The sequence below is a fragment of the Leucoraja erinacea genome, chromosome 6 (genome assembly GCF_028641065.1).
Source record: "Leucoraja erinacea ecotype New England chromosome 6, Leri_hhj_1, whole genome shotgun sequence".
Lineage (NCBI taxonomy): Eukaryota > Metazoa > Chordata > Chondrichthyes > Rajiformes > Rajidae > Leucoraja > Leucoraja erinaceus.
This window is the reverse complement of record NC_073382.1, coordinates 49638104-49654700: the sequence shown is the minus strand read 5'-3', so window position 1 is coordinate 49654700 and position 16597 is coordinate 49638104. Positions and strand designations below refer to the sequence as shown.

General features: G+C 43.3%; 1 protein-coding gene across 3 annotated transcripts in view; it reads right to left on the bottom strand.

Annotated features, from left to right (window-relative positions):
• Positions 1 to 12606, bottom strand: part of LOC129698096 (palmitoyltransferase ZDHHC20-B-like) — a 60137-nt gene extending 47531 nt beyond the window's left edge. For all 3 annotated transcript variants that reach the window (XM_055636975.1, XM_055636976.1, XM_055636977.1), the window contains exons 1-2: positions 12451 to 12606; positions 2954 to 2980 (exon numbers count right to left, since the gene is read on the bottom strand). In XM_055636975.1, coding sequence (XP_055492950.1) covers positions 2954 to 2980; positions 12451 to 12568 — 145 coding nt within the window. In that variant the 5' untranslated portion in view covers positions 12569 to 12606. The remainder of the gene's footprint in view (positions 1 to 2953; positions 2981 to 12450) is intronic.
• Between the last annotated feature and the right edge of the window lie 3991 nt (positions 12607 to 16597).

Sequence of the window (16597 nt, the reverse complement as noted above, 5' to 3'; positions counted from 1 at the left end):
TTTCTGTAAACAGCGCTCTCTTCTTGGCAACTTCCACAGGATAATCTCTAAATATACTAATCTTATCTCCTTCATTTAGATTAGATTAGATTAGATTCGTTTATTGTCATTCAGACCTTTCGGTCTGAACGAAATTTTGTTTCCCTGCAGTCATACATATAATTTAAAAAATGACAAACACACAATCAACACAAATTTAACATCCACCACAGTGAGTTCACCAAACACCTCCTCACTGTGGTGGAAGGTAAAATCTTAAAGTCTCTGTCTCTTCCCTCTTTGTTCTCCCTCTGCGCCGAGGCGACGGTTCAAACTCCACGGGTCTCCGCTGCCTCCGCCACAGCTTCGGGGCTGAGTCAGGTCTCCGCCACTGCTGCTGCTGCTGTCGCCGCCACAGCTCCAGGGCCGAGTCGGGTCTCCGCTGCTGCTGCCGCCGCTACAGCTTCGGGGCCGAGTCGGGTCTCCGCCGCCTCCGCCACAGCTCCAGGGCCGAGTCGGGTCTCCGCCGCTGCTGCCGCTGCTACAGCTCCGATGCCGCCAGCTCAGGTGCAGACGGAGACGGGGACGGGGAATACGACCGAAGAAAAAGTCGCATCCCCCGAAGGAAGAGACCAAAGCATGTTTCTCCCACCCCACCCACACACATATACAACTTAATAAAACAAAATTAACTAAAACATGACAAGGAACAAAACGAAAGAAAAAAACCAGACGGACTGCAGGTGGGCCGCAGCTGTTAAGCCAGCGCCGCCATCTTGAACGAATACGAGATTTCTGCTTTGGACAATTTTCTTCATCATATCATCCAAAACATGGTCATATTGCACCTTCACTATCAGTTGTCTTGGAGGGGCGCCCTCCCTTGGGCGACGTCTCGATACTCTGTGCGCTCAGGCAAGTAATGGTGCTTGATCCAGTTTCAAGACTTTTTTCAGTAGCTCTGCAGCAAATTCACGGGGGTCACGACTCCCCTCTCTGCCTTCCTGGACGCCCACGATTCTTAAATTCTGACGCCTCTGTCGTCCCTCCAAGTCAGTACATTTTTCGGTTATTTGATGCAATAACTTTGATAGGCGTTTGTTCTCGGCGATAAGTTTTTTTGTAGTTTCGGTGCTTGTCTCAGCAATTTCCTCTGGTTCCTTTACAATCTCTTGGTGTTGATTTAATGTCTGGAGGATAGGTTCCAACTTAGAATCAAATCTAGATTCCATCGAATTCAGTTTATCATTTACTTCTTCAATATTTTGAGTCAGATTTTCTTCTATATTTAATTTCCAGTCTTCCAGAACTTCATGTACAGTATCTGTAACCTCTTCTTTAATTTGTTCTTTAATTTCATTTTTAAAAGATTTCAGCTCTTCCTTGAAGTTCTGTTTACAATTTTTTAGTTCTTCCATTAATTTAGGGATTTCCTGTGAAAGGAAGTTTTTTAATTCTTCCATTTCAGTCTTTTTCTTCTTTGAGAGATCTTCTTGGGATGCTGTTAAAACTGAGGCCAAAGCTTCAGTTGGGCCTACCTCTTTAGCCCTGCCGGTTTTTCTCGCCTTGGGAGGGGGAGTATGCTGTGTCGACATACTGCCAGTGTCGCGCGCCTGATGACGTCACAAACTTATTGCAAACAATCGGTGCCGTTTTCAGCAGGTAGGACCTGCCTTTTTCCCCCGTTTTTAGCGTTTTTTTCCCGGAGCTAGTTGGCGCGAGTCTCTCCTACTCCATAGCACCACCGGGTCGAGAATATTCATTTTACTCACCAGTACATAAAACTTACTCAAGGATAGATTATTTTTTAGTAGACTCAAAACTTATCCCATTTACCTATAACTCGCAATATCATAATATCATAATCTCAGACCATGCTCCACTAACATTTATGATTAAACTAAACGGAATGATAGAGACACAGTCACAATGGAGACTTAATCCCCAAATAAAATTGCAGTACTGAAATATAAATTGAACAAGATATACTTAGACCAAGTTATAAAACTTTAAAGAAAAGTTATATTAGCGCGACAAATCGTAAATGGACGCGAAAAAAAAACAATTTACAAAATTAGAACAGAGAGGGGGAAACACTAACACTGCCTAAGATATGTTTTTTAATAATACTATCAAAAATGACAGCAGGAATGGATGTATAGATCAGAAAGTTTTTTTTGAAATATAAAAGACATGAACTATACCTTATAATATGTCTACTTCTAATAAAAATATTATTTAAAAAAAAAGATTATTAATCGTAGTCTATATTAGTCAAAGACCAAAAGAAATCCTTGCTTCCTTTCCATCCAAAACAACATTTCCAGATATGATTTCAGCTATCGCAATATTTCTTATCATAACCTTCCAAGATCGACCATTTACCTCAGCCCTCCTTATGTCTCTCTCGTAACTTTCAACAGTAATCCTTGCAAAATAATGTACACTAGTTACACTGGATGAACTAAATAAATGGGAAACGATATTTAAAGAATACTGCATTGCGATGGAAGGGAAGAACGACGTGGTAATATTCCTTTACAGTTTCGATATTTCATATATTAAATTTAATTTGCAATCTGAACAATGTAATTAATTTTGTCTGGCACATCACAATGAAAAAAGAATCCAGAAATAACGGTTACAATGTTGAATTTTGTAGAACCAGTGGTATAAATGTATATAAATAGTCAGCAAATTCAAAAAAGTTTGGATTCAGTATCTTTAACAGCATGTGTCAAATGTTGTAACTATCCTGAGAGATTATGTGAGGGATTCCTTTCTTATCATTGATAAACCTCACATTGTTGATGATAGAAATTATACATAGTAAAATAAAACTACAGTTGGATCACATTGAAGTTTTTTTATTTACCAGACTGTACAACTATAACATTCTAAATTCGAATGCAAAGTTTATTTTCTTGCATTACTCGAGTCATGAAAACATGAGTTGGTTAACACTAATGCTCACCTTTTTCCCCAATGCTCAGGATGGTAACTGCAAGATAGAAGAAAAGAATTAAAGCATTAAACACAGATTTTCTTTTGATTACCAAATTTAAACTGACTCCTATATTGGTAGGAATCTAAAACTCTGGTTCTAATAAATACAAGCTGAGCCACCAATAGCAATCCTGAATTTAATGGTTATGAAATACACAAAGTAGCATTGCACATTTATGTACGCTGAATATAATCTTTTTAAAAATGTGTATGAATCTCCTGAAATAAATCGCAATTAATTTCAACGTAAATCACTAAAGAATATAGAACCTAAGGTTAGCCATCATGCACCTGCCCCAAACATCCAAATAAACTCACAACGTGTGACTTTAAAACGGCAAATATGTACAGTTCTTAAAATTGTTAGTTTTAGTGGTGCTGCAATCCTGTAGATCATTCAAAGTTTTAATTGGCTTCTAATATAATTGAAAACCCATGGCAGACAATTTTCCGGTTCTATAGACAAATGTTGTCCGTCTTAATTAAAGAGACCCTTTGGTTCTTGTCAATTTTATCTTCTCCATTAGCTGCAAATTCTGCTTGAATATGAAGTTCGAGGATTGCTCGCCTTTTAATATAGGCGCGATTCTTCTCTCCCCAACAAAGTTGAAGAACACATTATATGAGAAAAATCCGATTATTCACAGCACTTTACGAATCTGGAGACAAGTAAAATCAACTTTTAAACTAAGAAATTTATCTCTTCTTTCACCAACAGCTAATAACCCGTCGTTTAAGCCATCTATTATAGATAAAACGTTTACTTATTGGAAAGGACTAGGAATTAAAAAGCTTGGAGATCTGTACGAGATGGGAAATCTCCTGACATTTCAGAAATTACAGTCGAAACACAGTTTGAAAGGTAATCAATATTTTAGATATCTTCGAATTCGAGATTATTTGTAAACATATACCCATGATTATCAAACTCTGCTGCCAGATATATTAGAAGAAGGTATGAATAGAAACTCCGAGTCAAACAATCTAACATCATACTTGATAATACCCTTCTAAATATAGAAATTCCATCGTCAGATGCAACTAGAAGAGAATGGGAAGAGAAATTAGGCCTAAAAATTTCCAAAGACAGATGGGAAAAATATCTTTTATATATACATAATTGTTCGATTAATGTTAGACACATTTTAATCCAATTCAAAATACTGCACAGACTCTACTACTCAAAGACTAAACTGAATAAGATTTTTTCAAATGTATCTCCTATTTGTGACAAATGTCTCCTTCAAGAAGCAACTATAACACATTCCTTTGCCTCCTGCATAAAACTACATAACTTTTGGAAAGGAATCTTTGAAATTTTCTCAAAAACATTAAAAACAAAACTGGACCCCCATACGGAACTTATTCTTTTGGGAACAGCAGAAGCCTACCCAGAGCTATCAATATTTCAAAGACCCAAGGCAGCCTTCATTGTTGCGGGTGACTTCAATCACTCCAACCTGAAGACTGTACTCCCCAAATTCCACCAACATGTCTCCTTTGCCACTAGAGAAGACAAGATACTGGACAAAGTTTATACTAACATGGCTGAAGCTTACAAAGCCACCCCCCTCCCCCACCCTGGACCGTCTGATCACCTCTCATTGTTCTTGCTCCCAAAGTACTCCCCACTCATCAGACGTGTTAAACCCACAGTGAGGACAGTTAAAGTCTGGTCAGAGGAGACGGACGCCACACTTCAGCAGTGTTTTGGAAACACTGACTGGAAGGCGTTTGCAGCCCAGGCCACCCTTGACTCCCACACGGACATTGATTCCTACACATCCTCTGTTTTGGACTTTATCAATTCCACCATCAACAGTGTCACCTCCCTCAAACGGATTACCATATTCCCGAATCAGAAGCCTTGGATGAACAGCGAGGTCAGGCTACTGCTGAAAGCACGGGACACCGCTTTCAGGTCAGGCGATGCTCGAGCCTACAGTTTATCCAGGGCTAACCTGAAGAGGGGCATCAAGAAGGCCAAGCACTGCTACAAGCTAAGGATTGAGGAGCACTTCAATAACAACTCTGACCCCCGACGCATGTGGCAAGGCATCCAGGCCATCACGGACTATAGACCCACCAACACCACCCACACATCCAGCGACGCCTCCTTCCTTGAGGGGCTTAACCACTTCTATGGCCGCTTTGACAAGAATAATCTAGAGATGGCCATCAAGGCTGTGCTCCTGCTGATCACCAGGCCCTCACACTCACCCCCTACGACGTGTACGTGGCACTGAGCAGGATTAATGCACGTAAGGCTGCTGGCCCTGACGGCATCCCCGGGCGTGTCCTCAGGGCCTGTGCTGCTCAGCTGACAGACATCTGGACTGACATTTTCAACCTGTCACTTGCCCAAGCAGTTGGCCCCACATGCCTTAAAACCACCTCCATTGTGCCGGTGCCAAAACACTCCACTGTGGCGAGCCTCAACGACTTCCGCCCAGTTGCACTTACTCCCATCATCACCAAGTGCTTCGAGAGGCTGGTCCTGGCACACCTCAAAGGCTGCCTACCTCCCACACTGGACCCCTATCAGTTCGCCTACCGCAAGAACAGGAGTACGGAGGATGCCATCTCAACCGCACTTTACTCCACACTCTCCCACCTCAACAATAGAGACACCTACGTAAGAATACTGTTCATCGATTATAGCTCAGCATTCAACACCATTATACCCTCAAAACTGATCACCAAACTCAGCGACCTGGGCATCGACCCCTCCCTCTGCAACTGGATACTGGACTTTCTAACCAACATAGACAAGCACACCTCTTCAAATCTCACCCTGAACACCGGCGTCCCACAGGGCTGTGTGCTGAGCTCTACTCCCTCTTCACCTACGACTGCACACCTGTACATGGTACTAACACCATCATCAAGTATGCAGATGATACAACGGTGATTGGCCTCATCAGCAACAACGATGAGTCGGCCTATAGGAAGGAGGTCCAGCTCCTAGCAGCATGGCGCGCTAACAACAGCCTGGCCCTTAACTCCAAGAAGATCAAGGAGCTCATTGTAGACTTCAGAAGGTCTAGGGGCGGCACGCACACCTCCATCCATATTAACGGGACTGAGGTGGAACGCGTCTCCAGCTTCAGGTTTCTGGGGGTCAACATCTCTGATGACCTCTCTTGGACCCACAATACCTCAGCACTGTTCAAGAAGGCTCACCAGCGTCTCTTCTTCCTGAGGAGACTAAAGAAAGTTCATCTGTCTCCTCAGATTCTGGTGAACTTCTACCGCTGCACCATCAAGAGCATCCTTACCAACTGCATCACAGTATGGTGTGGCAACTGCTATGTCTCCGACCGGAAAGCACTGCAGAGGGTGGTGAAAACTGCCCAACGCATCACCGGTTCCTCACTCCCCTCCATTGAGTCTGTCCAAAGCAAACGATGTCTGCGAAGGGTGCGCAGCATCGTCAAGGACTGCTCTCACCCCAGTCACAGTCTGTTTACCCTCCTCCCATCCGGGAGGCGCTACAGGTCTCTCCGTTGCCGGACCAGCAGGTCCAGGAGCAGCTTCTTCCCTGTGGCTGTTACATTACTTAACTCTGCACCTCGGTGCTTGCCAGTCACCCCTCCCCCCGGACAATCCTTCCCCCAGAAAAATTGCACTACTACGACTGTATGTACGTATATATATTTATTTCTCATTATTCTATGTTCGCTCTTCTGGGGAGATGCTAACTGCATTTTGTTGTCTCTGTACTGTATACTGCACAATGACAATAAAGTTTGAATCTGAATCTGTATCTGAATCTGGTTTCCTTAATTATGGCCTGATAATGGCGAAAAAACGTATACTTAAATCTTGGAAAAATACATCTGCCCCAACTCTTAAAATGTGGTTTACAAACATGTCTGATACGCTACATCTTGAAAATATGAGACTTGTCTCAGCAGGAAAATCAGAGCAATTTTCGAAGACATGGATTCCATTCATTGATTCATTATAAGGATAGTATGGTACAACACAACTTCGGAATTAAACCGTTTACGGACTGGGTGATGGGTGTGAAGAGAAATGAGCAGGTATATCACTTTTTTTTCCCGTTTTTGTCTTTTTATTTCTTTATGTTTTTCCTATTTCTTTTACTTACTCACTCTTTGACTACACTCATTTGGTGGTTTAGGGGTTCTATTCTTACACATTCACTTTCTCTCTTTCTCGCTGTTTCTCTCTTTTTCTATTTCATCTTTTCTAAAATTAAAATAGCTGTACAATAAATGTATTATGTCATATGCCACAGTTTATACTTTTGTCCAATGCTACTAATAAAAATATTTAAAAAATAAATAAATAAAAGAAGTTCTGTGCACAGCCTCCATCCAACATGCTACCTAATGCGTCATAATTCACGAGCAGGCTGTTCGCAAGATATTTAACTAGAGTCATAGAGTTACACAGCACACTAATAGGTCCTTTGGCCCATCTTGCCCATATGACGAAAGTGTCTTACTGAGCTAGTTCCATTTGCCTGCATTTGGCCCTCAATCCACAAAATATTTCCAACCATTGAACGTAACCAAACGTGCTTTTTAAATGTTGTAATTGTACATGCCTCTACCACTTCCTCTGGCAGTTTGTTCCATATATTTGCCACCCAGTGTGGAAAACGTGTTCCTCAGGGTCCCTATAAATCTTTCCCCTCTCCCCTTTAACCTATGAATTCAAGTTTTCAACTCCCCTACCCAGGGAAAAAGACTAACAATACGTCTTATCTATGCACTTCATATTATAAACCTCTATACGGTCACCCTTTAGCTGCCATCGGCTAGAAGTTTCCTTCAAAGTCAGAAATGAGAGATGCTGATTGTCTCCAATGTCACGGTTTATCCACAATGATATCCACATTCACAAGGATGGACACTAGGGACTGCAGATGCTTTTTACCAAAAAGCCACAAAATGCTGGAGTAACTCAGCGGGTCAAGCAGCATCTCTGGAGAATGTGGATAGGTGTCATTTTTGGTCAGGACCGTTCTTCAGACACATGGATATTGCTGGAACTAGAGGGATGACATTATATAAAGAGACTAAGCTAGAATGTCTCCCATAGTGTGTCATCACTCTAGGAGAGATATCCTAGCTTAGTCTCTCTCTATAATGTAAGCCCTCCAGTTCCAGCAACATCCTTCTGTCCGAAGGGGGAGGGGAGGGGGGGGGAGGAGGGGGGGGGAGGGAGGGGGGGGGAGGGGGGGGGGGGGGAGGGAGGTGGGGGGGGGAGGGGGGGGGGGAAGGGGGGGGGGGGGGGGGGAGGGGAGGAGGGGGAGAGGGAGAGAGGGGGAAGGGGCAGAGGGTGAGGGGAGGGGGGGGGGGAGGAAGGTGGGGGAGAGAGGGAGAGGGAGAGAGAGAGAGGACGAGAGAGAGAGGGAGAGGGGGAGAGGGGGGGGGGGGGAGAAGGGGGGAGGGGGAGGGAAGGGGGAGAAGGGGAGGGGGAGAAGGGGAGGGGGAGAAGGGGGAGGGGGGGGAGGGGGGAGGGGGAGGGGGGAGAAGGGGGAGGGGGGGGGGAAGGGGGAAGGGGGAGAAGGGGGGGAGAGAAGGGGGGGGGGGGGGGAGAAGGGGGGGGAGGGGGAGAGGGGAGGGGGAGAGGGGGAGAAAGGGGGAGGAGAGGATGAGGGGAGGGGGAGAAGGGGGAGAAGGGTTGCTGAAACAATTTCCACAACCTAGCTGAGGCCGTGAGTATTCGAGAACTTCCTTCCAGCATGAAGGAGCGTTCTAGTGACCTCAAAGGACCACATGCTGCGAAACTGAGTTGAGGGCAAACTTTTCTAAACTCACAGATTAGGTCGTCGCAGTGGGGCAGCCCCTTAAGGTTAGAAGCGAACAATTTCAACTAGGACCAATTATCATGAACATCTATTGATTTTCCCTAATGTAGTTGCAATGAAACAGAATCAGAATATCCCACATCCAATGGCTATTTTTTATGGCCTTAAAGTATCAATGGATGTAACATTGTTTGGTTACAAGTAGTTTACAAGTGTCAAAGATATTTGCCTTGTCATTTTCTTAAAGACAACGTATCCATTTGATTGTGGGGTTGTTACATATAAAGAGGTTTATCTTTTGAATAAACTAGTTACCCCTATGTCATAATTCCTAAGATGTTTGCACCTCAGTAACATATTCCAGTCTTAAAAAATGTTTTAAAAATTAATGGGAGAATTTGAATAATTAGATTTTTGGATGCCATGTACTGTTTTGATCCATAAAACAGCCTGCAGATTCTGTTTGCATCAACTCATCCTGAACATGACCCTAAATGCACTGCAAGCAAATAAAATTGCACAATAGTGCTCTAAAATCAAAAAGCACATTACTGCAAATGGAATGGGCCCCCATTTCTTGCTCTCCCTTTAAACCCCATGTGGCCCTGTTTCCAAATCTCTCCTTAAACTACTTGGAGTCCCTATTTTCAGATCTCACAAAGGCCCCATTTCTCCTCTCCATTTAAACGCAACAGGTTAATTGGGAAACTATTAAAACACTGCATACCATTTAAAAAGTGAATTAACAGTATTTTAAAGTATTATAACATCTCCCTCTCCATCATCACTAAAAACCCGATTGTGCTGGATTGTTGGGTAGTTTTATTATAGTTGAAGAATAGAGGTTGGAAATGGGCAGGGAAGTTGTGCTTCTGTTTAATTTTCCAGACGCTGCCTGACCTGTTGTCTTTCCATCATTTTTCACTTTTAATCACAGATATAATTAGCCCGCAGTTTTAAAGAAAAATGCAAGCTTTGTAAACCTCTCATACAGCAACTTTAACAAAGACAATTTACAGAAACATTATCAAATGTTCACACCAACTGATACAAGGAAGTATTTGTAGATAGCTAAAGAGTTACTCAAAGAATTATGTTTCAAGACATATTTTTAAAAAGAGATACAGGTGGGGAGTTTTAGGATAGGAATTTCTAAACTGATACGTTAGCAATAAAAATGTGCGATACTTTGGAGGCCAAAAACAAAGAAGAGCAGAGACAAGGCTTGAAGATAAGTCTTAGAAATTGGATCCATTGGGGGAGATTTAAGATTATGAACATTCATCGCCTACAATTTGAATACAATGCACAAAATACACACAGTTAAAGTTTTAAAAAAATTACAAAAAGGTAAACTTTGATTATTGGAGTTCATATTATAGCCTTTTGACTCTCTCTCCCTCCTCCTGAAGCTATCTGCTTGATAGATGTTCCAGTACTGCTAGTCTCCAATTGTGAACTGCAGGACATTAAGCATGCTTGTTGTGTGCCGATGCATCAGTAAAATCTGATCCTGCATAAAATGTGTGGATCACTGATTCTCCACACATTTTATGTATCTTGTATGTATAATTAACAAACATTTCCATTTATTTAAAGTACAGCTTAATATTGCCAAAAACACCCAGACACTTCTCAATTGTGTTATTAAACAATGCAGGCACTTTTTAATGCTATTATCAAACAAAACTTGACACCAAGGAGACAGAGTTGACGTGGATAAGCTTTTCTCACTGAGAGTAGGGAAGATTCAAACAAGGGGACATGACTTGAGAATTAAGGGACAGAAGTTTAGGGGTAACATGAGGGGGAACTTCTTTACTCAGAGAGTGGTGGCTGTGTGGAATGAGCTTCCAGTGAAGGTGGTGGAGGCAGGTTCGTTTTTATCATTTAAAAATAAATTGGAGTTATATGGACGGGAAAGGTATGGAGGGTTATGGTCTGAATGCAGGTGTATGGGACTAGGGGAGAATACGTGTTCGGCACGGACTATTAGGGTCGAGATGGCCTGTTTCCGTGCTGTATATGGTGTTATATGGTTATGATGGCAAATGACCTAAATCTCAATTTGAGGTAGATTTTAATGTGAGCCTCGAAGAAACTAAGATAAGTAGAATAAGATATTTAAGAGATGAATTCTAGAGCTAACAATGTAATGCAACATCTGATCTAGATACCAGAATTGGATGTTTAATATCAATTATAGGGATGAGGAAGAACAAAGCCAATGGCCCATTCTTAGTCACGTGTGTGCCCAAAAATATGAAAAATTGTGGAATACATCTCTTCTAATTCTGAAAGCATTACAGGTATATTGTTTTGGACTGTATATATGATTCATATTTTTGTCTGTTTATTGTGAAATTTAGCAGACATGCATGCATTACAGTTCTGTAGGTAGGACAATAGCAATGATTAAGATTCTCTTACAAGAATTTTTTTAATGTATCACTTTGTGGTGACATCTGGTCACGTGTGTGTCATTTTGGTTCACTGAATGACATAATGGGCCCAATACAGATTTGCAAAAAAAGGATGAGTAATTTAAAACAGAGGGTTTAAAACAGAATAGGTTAGCAAACATGTTTTTCCAGCTAACAGGGCTGGGGCGAGTTAGGATAAGTGCAGATTATTTCATTTCAGGTTTACAGAAAATAGGAGATGACCATCAGGAGTGCACGGGAATCAATCTAAGGGGTTAGAGCTGTGATGTGAGTTCCAGCTGCAGATGGGTGCCGTTTGCCTCTGTTATGGAGATAGAAGCAGGTAGCATCTGTGGTAGCATCTGAATGCAAAGTTCTTCACAGGTTCAGATGTGATACCAAGTCGGTGTAAATCTGGTTCAGTTTCACGTTTGCCTAGGAATGCGCTGGAGACACCAGAAAAGAAACTGAGCCAGGATCAAAAACAATAGTTTCAATCTTCCCAGTGATTGTTTTGTATGTCCTGGATGTTATTTAACCCAACTGGCAATTTGGAAACATTTTAAGGCAAGGAAGATGAAAAAAAAACAGCAGCTCGTTGAGAAATCTGCAGGGGAAACCAGTTATAGTTCAGTACTTCCTGAACCAGAAGTTATGAGCTACAAATGAAAGACTGTTATCCCACAAAGCCAGGACAGGTTATACGACACAGAATGAACCCGGAATTCCTGATCTATGAGATCACTCTTTTACCCGAAGCAAAAAACAAAAGATAGACACGGAAATGTAATTCTTAGGTATTTACATACGCCCTTTTCACTGATTTACTGGAAGCTGAGGATCACCTTTTAAAATGTAACCATTATGTTATTATCAGGAACGTTTTGCCTTAATTTATGTTGGTGAATAGAGCACACTCTACGCCACATGAAGTTCATTTTGCTCGCGTCGTTACCGAGTACGTTTTTTTGAAAAACGATTGTTTAGGTGACGATTAGAATCGGATAAAAACCTGGCGTTCGGATTTAACTAATCAGATCCACAGAACAGTTGTTGCAGCCACTTACAACTGGACGGGTTGCCCGGGAGTTGCCAGTGTCGAGCAGCAGGTATCTTCTGCTGCTGCTGAACACCCGAGCTCTCCTCAGCCGAGGGCTGGGAGTGCGGGACCGACAAGGCTACTTCCTCTTCATACCGCCGCCACGACTGTAATGCAATGGGTCAGAAACGGCGACCGTGCGTTTATCTTTTACTCACACACGCATAATTCAATCACGTAAGCGTAGTAAGACCAGCAGACAACGAGTGTGATGAAAATGACGGGGATCCAGCCGACTACCCGTTGACAACACCTCAGGACGTTAGTCGGCGCCATCTTGTTCCCTCCCCTAATCCTCCCGCCCACCCGGAATCCCCGTAGGAACCGCCAGTGCGCACGCGCGCACTGCCAAGGGGCGGGACCGTCGCCCGGCAACCAACACGCTACGGGCCGGAGCTGCCGGCGGCGATGATGGATCAGTCCGGAGAAACATTGGCCGCTGCTCCATTGATACAGGCTACGGTTATCGGTGAACCGTGAGGCGTTTTTTTCAGCGCTTGAAGTTCTGAAGCGGCCGTATGAATGGTATTCTAGCTGAACGATGATTGCTTTTGTAGAAATTGCGGGTTCCACGGTGTAAGATATGGACACACTAATCTGTTTTGTAGTAAATTACTACTATGTTCTGTGTGTTGAAGCAAAACAAGAATGTCATTGACCTATCGGGGACACATGACGATAAAACTAACTTGAACTTGAAAACAATGACCATCTATCGGCGTTTATAGGCCTGTTACAAGTAAGAATGTCATTAGAACAGAAAATTCTGGAGTAACTCGGTGGGTTCAGGCAGCATCTCTGAAGGACATCGGGTGGTACACAGTGGCGCTGCTGACAGAGCTGCTTCCTCACAGCGACAGAGACACGGGTTCGATCCTGCCCTCTGCAGCTGTCTGTGTGGAGTTTGCACATACCCCATATGACCGCGTGGGCTTCCCCGGGTGTTCCTCAATGATGTGCGGGTTTGTAGGTTTATTGCACTCTTGGATGAGAAGGTGAGGTAACATGGGTGGGCCGAGGAGCCCGTTTCCATGCTGTATCTTTCAATAAGTTGCTGCAAGTAAGAATTGTTCCGTTGTCAGTATATGTATGTGATAATTAAGCAGCTTGTTGGACAGGCTAGGACATCATTCTTTGGAGTACCTTGTAGTAAGGTGTGTAAAATCATGAGAGGAATCGATGCACAGGATGAATGCACGAAGTATTTTACCCAGAATAGGAATCAAGAAACAGAGGACATAGGTTTAAGGTGAGAAGAACAATATTTAATAGGAACCTGAGGGGCAACATTTTCACTCACATGGTGGTGGAAATGTGGAACAAGCTGGCAGAGAAAGTATTTGAAGCAGCTACTATAACAGCATTTAAAAGACATTTGGACAGGTACATGTCATGCTGTGGATAGGAAAAGATTAGAGGAAAAGGGCCAGCCCAATGGGACTAGCTTAGATGGATGGATATCAGCATGGATAATTTAGGCTGAAGGGCCTGTTTCTGTGCTGTATGACTCGATGACTATTTCAGTGCCTAGTTTGGATGTGATAATTTCTTCACCCAATGAGTCTCTCATACAGGCTCACTCTACTGGATGGTCAGCCTGGAAAGGTGGTGGAGAGACAAGTAAGCTAAGGATTTGTGGGTACTGCACTTGGTGCCAAAGACTCATAATGGTGGGTGTGTTGGGCTGCCCCCAGTTGTCAGCCACCCTGCTGGCGAGGGGCACTCTTGAGGCTGGTGGGATGGGCCGTCTGGCAGCGTAGGACTAAGGTTCCATCAATTGAGGCCTGAGAAAGAACAGTGCACCTCTGCCACCCAGACTAGTCACACCTCTCTGAAGGATAAATCGCTAACAGCACAAAAATGGCAGCATAAAACAACCTTAATATTGGATGAAAATAAAAACTGTAGACGCTGAAAATCTGAAATAAAGCAGAAAGTGGTTTTGATTTGGTTTCGGTTTATTATCACAGATAATGTACAATGAATTATGATGTACAGTGAAAAGCTTTGTTTTGCATGCATGAATACTCCAGAGGGAAAATAAATAAGTTCAGGTACCTGTAATTGCAAAGTGCTGAAGGAAACCAATGATCAGGTGAGATCAGGTCCGAGAACAGTGATGCAATTATCAAGAAAGCTCATCAGCGCCTCTACTTCCTGAGAAGACTACGGAGAGTCGGTTTGTCAAGGAGGACTCTCTCTAACTTCTACAGGTGCACAGTAGAGAGCATGCTGACTGGTTGCATCGTGGCTTGGTTTGGCAACTTGAGCGCCCTGGAAAGGAAAAGACTACAAAAAGTAGTAAACACTGCCCAGTCCATCATCGGCTCTGACCTTCCTTCCATCGAGGGGATTTATCGCAGTCGCTGCCTGAAGAAGGCTGGCAGTATCATCAAAGACCCACAACATCCTGGCCACACACTCATCTCCCTGCTACCTTCAGGTAGAAGGTACAGGAGCCTGAAGACTGCAACAACCAGGTTCAGGAATAGCTACTTCCCCACAGCCATCAGGCTATTGAACCTGGCTCAGACAAAACTTTGATTATTAATAATCATTATTAATTTATCATTTTATTTATTCATGTGTGTATATATTTATATTATAGTATATGGACACATTGATCTGTTTTGTAGTAAATGCCTACTATGTTCTGTGTGCTGAAGCAAAGCAAGAATTTCATTGTCCTATCAGGGACACATGACAATAAACCCACTTGAACTTGAGATCTGTGGAGAGAATGCAGTCTAAAAAAGGGTGCCAACCAGAAACATCACTTACATAGATACATAGAGAATAGGTGCAGGAGTAGGCCATTCGGCCCTTCGAGCCTGCGCCGCCATTCAATATGATCATGGCTGATCATCCAACTCAGTATCCCGTACCTGCCTTTTCTCCATATAGCCTGAATCAGTCTGGTAAACCTTCTCTGTACTCCCTCTATGGCAAGAATGTCTTTCCTCAGATTAGGAGACCAAAACTGTACACAATACTCCAGGTGTGGTCTCACCAAGGCCCTGTACAACTGCAGTAGAACTTTAACAATGTCAGTGTACCTGTATTTGTCCTATTATGTTTCTTCCCTTTTACTCCAACATTTTGGTACAACTTATGGTTCTAATAGTTTCCCCAAAATCCCAAACAAATGAAAAAAAATTGTCAGTTATTTGAAGAAGTATCTTGAGTACAGACCATCTGGCTCTAAGGCCTTAACCCCATTGGATTTGGTATTTTGGTTGTTCTTCCCTAGCATCTTAATTATTATTACTGTTAAAGTTTGCATCTCATTTCCTGTGAAACAATTTTTTTAAAGATAAAAACTGCATATGATTCAATGAACTTGAACGCAAAGAAATTATCAGGAAATCCAGCATTTCCTAATTGCATCATACCTTCAAAAGCTGTGCTGCATATTTCATTTCCTGTTTACTTTGAATCTATCTATCTCTATAATTTTAAAACTCTCATCTTGTATGTGTGTGTATATTTTCGTCAAAACGCTACGCGGTAACAATAAAATGTTTACATATTCTGGACTCACATTTTTCCCCTTTTTCTACTTCTTGCGTATGGCGTGCACAGCCTAAAGTTGTACGACAACTTGTTCTATTTGATCTTACTTGATTGTGCACGCCAGGGATTGCATATCGTCGAAACAGGGCGGACCACGTGAAGGTTGCAATCTCCCACCCCAACATTTTTCTCCTCTAAGCAGTGATCAGATTCACAAGATTTGATGCGATATTTCACGACTTATTGGTGATTAAAGTTTAAAAAAAAGACAAAACTGCCTTTTAAGCTTCGACTGATGACGTCACAATGAGGTGGGCGCCCACGATGGCTCGGGTGACTCGGGGGCCCGTTGCACACACAGAATATTCCACGAGCTTCGAGTGACGTCAGGATTCTGCTTTTTCCGCCCCGGGCTTCTACCCATGACGCCCCGACTGTGGTTTTACATGGCCATCAAGGAGGCATCGAGACCGCGGCAGTGAGGCATCGTGATGGTGAGGTCTTGTGGCATTGGTGGGGTCCGGGCCTGTCGGTCGGCCCGGCAACCGACAGGCTCGGGGTTGCCGCTTCTTCTCCGCGCTGGCTGCAGCCCCAGGCTCAAAAAGGCAGTCAACACCCCCCCCCCCCCCCCCCCCCCCGGTTATTCACCCCCCCCCCCCCCCCCCCCCGGGTTATTCACACCCTCCACCCCCTCGTTATTCACCACCCCCCCGCTCCTTCTCCCCGGGTTATTCACACCCCGACCCCTCCCCCCCACCTCAAAAAGGCAGACAACATCATCAAAGACCCACA